The 7,073-nt window shown below is 42.0% G+C and overlaps 1 protein-coding gene across 2 annotated transcripts; it reads right to left on the bottom strand.

Moving 5' to 3' along the window:
* Window positions 1-372: 372 nt before the first annotated feature.
* On the bottom strand, window positions 373-6,718 carry TMEM155 (transmembrane protein 155). 2 transcript variants are annotated; one of them, XM_011996772.1, is made up of 6 exons: window positions 6,259-6,718; window positions 5,208-5,316; window positions 4,171-4,242; window positions 3,274-3,336; window positions 2,982-3,139; window positions 373-1,916 (listed from the first exon to the last, which is right to left on the bottom strand). In XM_011996772.1, the coding sequence occupies exons 4-6, from the start codon at window positions 3,325-3,327 to the stop codon at window positions 1,736-1,738; spliced, it is 393 nt and encodes a 130-aa protein (XP_011852162.1). In that variant the 5' UTR covers window positions 3,328-3,336; window positions 4,171-4,242; window positions 5,208-5,316; window positions 6,259-6,718; the 3' UTR covers window positions 373-1,735. The 2 variants fall into 2 exon arrangements, with proteins under 2 accessions (XP_011852162.1, XP_011852164.1); XM_011996774.1 differs by lacking the exon at window positions 6,259-6,718 and adding an exon at window positions 5,651-5,738.
* Window positions 6,719-7,073: the final 355 nt, after the last annotated feature.

The raw sequence follows: 7,073 nt of genomic DNA, 5'->3' as shown, positions 1-7,073 counted from the left end.
CATATATATTTGATAAAGGAGTAGTGTCCAGAAGATATTAAGAATTCCTATAACTCAATAACAAAAGACAAACAACCCAAAACAGGGCACTCGTAGAGAAATAAGGTCCAAGTGATGCTTAGTGTGATGAAACAACCAGATACATAAGAACTAATCCAGTAATATTATACAACCTTCATACTTTATCCAAACTCTGAATATAATGGAAGAATCATTTAATATTTCAAGAAGATAACATTAATTGGCATATAAATTTGCCCATTAAAAAGTAAATTTAACATAAAAATAAATATTTCTATCTATGAATCTCATTCTAATTGACCATTAACAAAGTTCGGTAATAATAACTCACCAATAAAAAGCCACATGAAAAACTGTGTTACATAGAGTTTATTTTTATTTCATAGCCTTTTAAAAAATATAAGCCACCTAATATTTTGAAAAACATACACAGAATAATCATTTAGCTGCCACAATATTACAAAAATAAAATGACACAGAATAAACTGCACAAGAGAACAAAATAATCTCTGCTGAGTCACTCTGACTGGGAACACATGATAGTCACTAGGAAGGTGAAGTGGAGCCGTACTGCCATTTCTTCAAGATCAGTTATCACTCAAATCAATCACAGGTACTCCCAGGAGACCATTCCATTCACTACACAGGAATATGTGCAATATATAGATGTCAAGTTAACATCTTGAATTTAATTCCAAATACCATTCTTTCTTTTCCTCTGGGAGACAAGTTCAATGGCAAGCTAGAATAGTGAAGACCATGGGACATCAAGCCCATGACTGACCCACACCTCTCCCAGCTGGTTCTACAACGCAAGAAAGAGAATAAAGTATACTGTGCTATCTAACACAAAAGCTAGTAGCCCCATTTGGCTATTTAAATTTAAATTAATTACAATTAAACAAAATTTAAATTTTCCTTCCTCAGTCACACTAGCCACATTTCAAGTGTTCACTAGCCCCATGTGTCTAAATGGTTAGCATATTGGACACTGCAGATATAGAACATTTCTGTCATCACAGAAAGTTCTTTTAGACAGCCCTGGATGTGGGAAGTGTTTCTTCTTTGCTTAGCTAGGATGTAGGCTGCTTATAGAAGCAGCTTTGAGAGGCAATTCTTCTCCCAGGATATTCCTAGACTGGTGGTGGAGTCACAGAAAGGAGTAAGGTAGCCTTTCTTTGCATAGATTCCCCCTCCTCCATGCATGAAAGCAATGGTCTTTTTATAGGAATCAAATACACAAACCCAGACTCCACCAAAATATAACTGACAGGATAATTAGAGAGGAGAGAAATGATGCAGATGAGGGAGCAGCGTGGTAGAACATTCTTTATCCTACACCAACCCTCCATAAAGAGGTTATGGCCACCAAGGAAGTGCGCAGGTACCCAGGGCCCTCTAGAAAATCCTGATGTGGGACAAGGATATTGGCTAAGAGAGGTCAGTCCTGTCAAGAGTTTTGTGAGAACACCTGACATGCCTTCACTCTGCTCACTCTGTCAGAGGGGAGCAGTGCTGCTTGGAGCTTTGACAGTTGTGAAGGAACTAGAGTTTTGATCTTTTTGAACTTTATGCTCCTCTGCAACTGTATTTTGTAGCCAGGGCATAAAATGTTAGTTGTCCTCCCAAGATCCACCACCATCTTCTTCCTCATCAAGAGAAAATGGATTTTTGTCAAAGGCAGTTATATATCCAGCTACGAAAACTACATTTCTCAGACAATCTTGCCGATAGCAGTAGCCAATGACACAGTTCTGGCCAATGAGATGAAGGCAAAAGTTATTGGCCTGCTGAGGAAGCTCTTAAAAAGGAAGTGGATTCGAACTGGCATGCCCCATTTCCTCTGTGGGCTTCCTCCTCCTTCTTGTGGGCAGCTGCAGGGACCATCTTGAAACCTGGAGGAAAAAGCCAAAGGAACCTCAGCAGCCACCTTAATTAAGCCTGACACCCGTGAGCTGCTGAACCAACACCAGCAGCTGCCTGCCTCTAACCCCCTTGTTCTATGAGAAAAGAACAAACCCTCTAATTTGTTTAAGCCGCTCTTCAGTCCAAAACTTCCTATTCCATTATCAAGATAAAAATTCATCTTGATTCCCAATAGGAAAGTGTGATTTTCATCTGAAAGGAAAAGACATCTTGCTTGAAGAATCTGTACCTATTCAATAAATTCAAGTAACTTCAAAGTCATACTAACAAAACAAAAGTCACAGATAAAGGTTTTAGCTCAAACCCACCCATGTCTTCAGGATCTGTCTATACAGACCATGAATGGCAGAAATGTTTGGGTTCATTATACAAAGTGGCTACTATTAAGGAAAATAAGAAGGTTTTTTTTTAACCTTAATCCATCAGAAAGCTTTTCCTGCATGCTTATTAGGTTCTGATTACTGGGTCTAAATGCCCTTCTGATAATCCAGCTTTCTGTATGGAAAGATGCTCATGAGTCAGATACTTAATCAGATCATTATTAACCCATAACATTATTTATTTTGTGTAGATAAAATAAAAAGTGGAGGACTGAGAAATGTATTTCACTGATTCAAACAAACAAAAAAAAACTACATCAAAGATTTACAACTCAATTCTTAACCTTCCCTTGTATGTGACACAGACACCTGACAGTGACATTCTAATGATCCTAGAGTTTTAATTGTGGATTTAGCTTAAATATGCACAAATATCTCGGAGTAGCTGCTAAAGTTAAAAACAAAGTACAGCACTGTGTAGATACCTTATGTATTACATTAGTATCTTTAGTATTCTACCAGTCTCTAGATTAGTAAGTGTGACTTAGAAAAAAACAAACATTTCCCACTATTCTAAATGGTTTAACCATTTACAAACTTTAAAATTTTGGTCATTTAAAATTTAACTCCATTGCACTGATTTTGAAACTATAGACAAAATTGGAAATATAGAATGTCAAACTAAAAATAGAGTATTTCATATTTTTTACTCACCTAGTTCCAAGTTTCCACCCCTGCAAGCGAACCAAAAACAAATCCTGGCACCTTGCCATTCCCAGAAAAGCCAGTGCATGGCACACTCTGGGTAAATTTTCTCTCTTATTCTGTAGAATCACACCAGATGGCATCAGTTCTGCATCTACAGCTGTGCCCTAAAATTGAAGTTCAGACATAGGAATCTACTTTATTAGACATTTTAGATTTTGCAGGTGTGAGTGTGATGTCATTCTCATTCAACTTAAAATGGTTATCTTGCCAAGTAGAACTGCAGATCCATTGCACTTACAAGTTTGGAAACTAATGCAACAACCAAGATTGTCTTGATAAGATCTGAAGCCATTTTAAACACCTGAAATTTAGAAACAATGATGAAATAATAATATTTGAAATAAAATACAAATATTACATAATAGAATTATGGCTCATTTCCTTATAATGTAAGAAATTCAAGTCACCTTCTAACATTGCTGAAGAATCACTAAAAACCTTTTTATTGAAAATAAAACATAGGAATCTTCTATAATGAAGTTACATTTATATAATAAGCAGTTATTTTAAATATTCTTGACTTTTCAAGTGCTTTAATGTCTGTCTCATACTTACACAGTCTTTAAAAATAGACTTGGCCCATAGCGACTGTCAGAACAGGGGGTGGTCAAGGGATGGAGTAGCCAACATGTAGAAGCCTGAAACCTAGATCATTGTGGGTGTCAGAGTATTTGATCTAAGTCAAAAATGCATTAAGGTAGCCAAAAATGTGAGTTTGAAAGTAGTCCTAATTTGGGAGGTCGGTCTATGTCAGGCCTTGGAAAAATGATGATTGAGTAATTAAATAAATAGCAAAAGACAGCTCATCTACAGGTGTCAAAGTTTCAAAAGCAGAGCCTCTAACAAAGCAAGGGCAGGGCAGGAGATCAACAGCAGCAAGATCTAAGAGCAAATGTGAGTTACCTTAATTCCCAGAGCTTAGAGTCAAGTTCCAAGCAGAGGTTGAGTAATAGGAATAAATATTCATTGTGGCCTGGATAAATGGGAACTTGGTCATTAATGAATTTGATTACAAGGAGGTAATAAAATGACCCTGGACACAAGATAGAAAGGCACCACTGCTTTCTTAGGAACATGAGTCAGTAGAACCAGCTGAGAGATTGGATTAATACTCAGATGGTAATAAACTAGTCACCCTGACTTTTCAATAGTCTCCTGTCTAGGAAGAATGATGGGCAGGTTAAACTCATGGATACCAGTGGTGGTGCTAGGAAGATTAAAGGATTGCAAACTCAAGAAGCCAAGCATGTGGTTAAAATAATTTCCATTCTGGTTATTCTAAAGTGTGAAATGATTGTTTTCAATCCTTACAAAAACTATCATTGCTAATTAATTACTCCCACACTCATCTTCAATGTCTGTATTAACCATACAACCCTTTAACTAAATGCCACTGCGGAGATATCAACCAATTAGAGAACTATTGTTCAAAGCACAATACAGAATCACTGCAGTTGATTCAGGCAATTCAAACTGGGAATTCAAATCAAGTCTTACCATAACTCTGATAAAGAGGTGAGAATTTGTTCATACCATAATAATTAAAGTAAACCACTTACTTATTAAGAACGGGCCTATTTGGGGAGAGTGAAATAGAAAGTGGGAAATTATCTGATGTCTTGGGCCAAAATTATTCACCTGAGACTATTTTTCCTTTAAAGCATTAAAATAATTGTCTTACACTTCACTTTTATATTATCAACTTAGGCAAACTTTAGTATTTCATTTTTTTAGCCTCTCTATATGGTCTTTCTTTGTGTCTAAAATTAGTATTTTCAATACTATAGTTATGACTTAGCTTATCCCACACTGACATGACTAACCCAAATCCTCCCTTACTGAAGACAGAGTCTATCTGCATCACATATTTCATCCCATGAACCCCCGCACTGTTTTTCAAAAGAGCAGAATGATTATTAAAAGTGCAAACACTCCTGACATCTCAGTCAAATTTCCACAATCCTCTACTGAGACACTGATTTTCGAAATGAGTTAGGAGTCAGTTTGGCTTTGTAGTTCTGGTAGAAGCTCACCAGATTTGAGTGGGAGAGAGCCCTTTCCTTCCTTGTACCCATTTCCCCCATCCTGAACCTACATGTTTTTAGGCCCTGGATCTTTAGAAGTTTAGTCATAACTAAGGCCAACGTGAAACCATGTGCCATCCCAACCTACCATTTGCAGAAAGCTTCCATCTCCCGTTGTTCCAGCCTTCTTTTTGCAGGCCCAAACTGTCATTGCAGCTGTGGTCCTCTATGCACCAGTCAAGGGCAGCAGCTCGGCTCTAGAAAGAGAGACGACATAAATCTAGGGAAAAGCTTCCGAAGGATGAAGATATTTCCCAAACTAACATTACCGAGAGGGTACTTAGGGCATACTGGTACTCAAGTTTGCTTCTGCCCGCCCATCTTCTGCAAAAGTTCTAGTAATTTAAACTGAAACTACAGACCCGCCTCTCCGTCCTTTTTCCTGTTTCCCTACGCTATGCAAACAGTACCTCTTTTAGCTGGCTTTCCAGGCCATCACCCAAAAGGTCACGTACCGGCGAACCCTAAGGCATCTTTCAAATGACTCTCACTGTAACGTTCACCATCCGCTGTCCCAGATTCCAAACCTACCCTGCACTGCAATCCGCAGACACTAACTGTGGTTGGTGGCTAGAATATAAGTAAGGAACACCGGGAGGAAGGGATTCCTCCCTCCAAATGGGCGACTGAATCTTCCCTCCCCCACGCCCCACCCCAGCACCACCAGACGAACTCCATTTACCATCTCTCAAAGCGCAAAAATGTTTAAAGCAATTTTTAAAATACTTCAAGTGCGCTGTTTCCTCCTGCCACCTGTCCCAAAGCCCACACACTCTTTCTCAAAAATGTGGATATTCAGGTTAACCTTCGATTTTGTTCGAAAATAGCTAAACTGAATTACCCGAATAATTTACTTTTCCACTCCTTGGGTATAACTAAAATGTAGTTGAACCGAAAAGAGCTTGCTGTTGTCCAAAGTCACTCCGGCTCCTAGGGGCGAATTCTCTTTTCGCCATCTCTCCCAGCCCTGGAACAACTTGGGGTCCCTCCCGAAGAGCAAAGCGCCAGCCCAGACCCCATACACCCACCGTCCCTGGCACCCGAACGCTCTGCGAGCCCCGGGCCTCCCACAGGAGCGGAGACGCGGGTACCTGCGCCTCACGCCGGAGCCGACCCGTCAGAGCCGCCGAGCCCCGCACCTGGAAACTGGGAGGCCACGAAGACGGAGAATTGAGGCGGAGACCCAGCCCAGGGCCCGCGCAGTTCGGTGCCCTCCCGCCAGTGCCCGCACTCGGGTCACACCGCTTGCTCTCGGGAGAAGCCCCAAGGCTCGCGGTGCACCGAGAGGCGCCCGGGCTGGAGCGCCCCGGCTGTGTTGGCCACGGAGTTCTTCAGTTGCTTGATGACCACGAAGAGCAGGAGGAAAAGTAAGAAGAGCAGGAAGAAGAAGAGTGCCAGGTAGAGCAGCAAGTTGAGTTCCCACTCCATGCTGGAGGCGCCGGCGCTCGCTTGCCGTGCGCGCTCGGCACGGGCTGCAACTGCAGGGCGAGCGCGCCGCCCGCACACCCACCTCCCCGCACTCCCGCCCCTCGCGAGGCCGTGCCGCTTTGGGCGCCGACTCCGGGGTCCGTGCTCTGCCTCCCCCGGCTCCGAGGAAACGCGCCAAGAAGCTGAGGAAATCCGGCGCCGACTCTCCCCGCTGGCACCAGAGCCTTCCGCTTCGCTGAGATCCTTTCAGGTGCTCTCGAGGACGCGAGCGACTTCCCTAGGAGCGAACTTCGCGGGCAGGGACGCCAGAAGAGGTAACAGCTCAGTCTCCCAGGGGAGGTCGGGACTGGTGTTTTGCAAATGATTTAAAAGTTCACCCCCAACATCCAGTAGGGTCCCTAGCCCCCTGTCTTCCGAATTCATTTCTTTCGTTATATCCCTCCGTTCCTGCTTTCCGAAAAGACAGGGGTTGCCATGGCCCAGAGACCCAAAAGAATGAAAGGTGACAGTGAAGACGGGGTCTGAA

The sequence above is a fragment of the Mandrillus leucophaeus genome, unplaced genomic scaffold, assembly GCF_000951045.1.
Source record: "Mandrillus leucophaeus isolate KB7577 unplaced genomic scaffold, Mleu.le_1.0 Scaffold523, whole genome shotgun sequence".
Classification (NCBI taxonomy): Eukaryota; Metazoa; Chordata; class Mammalia; order Primates; family Cercopithecidae; genus Mandrillus; species Mandrillus leucophaeus.
Note: the sequence above shows the minus strand (reverse complement) of the source record. Positions and strands in the feature narration are given on the sequence as shown.

Excerpts from the sequence above, each read along its gene's own strand:
- TMEM155 (XM_011996772.1), bottom strand. The coding sequence starts at position 3,327 with ATGGCTTCAGATCTTATCAAGACAATCTTGGTTGTTGCATTAGTTTCC. Across the intron at positions 3,140-3,273 it reads TTGCATTAGTTTCCAAACTT|GGCACAGCTGTAGATGCAGA; the intron begins GTAAGTGCAATG and ends CTTCAATTTTAG. Across the intron at positions 1,917-2,981 it reads GGGTGGAAACTTGGAACTAG|GTTTCAAGATGGTCCCTGCA; the intron begins GTGAGTAAAAAA and ends TTTTTCCTCCAG.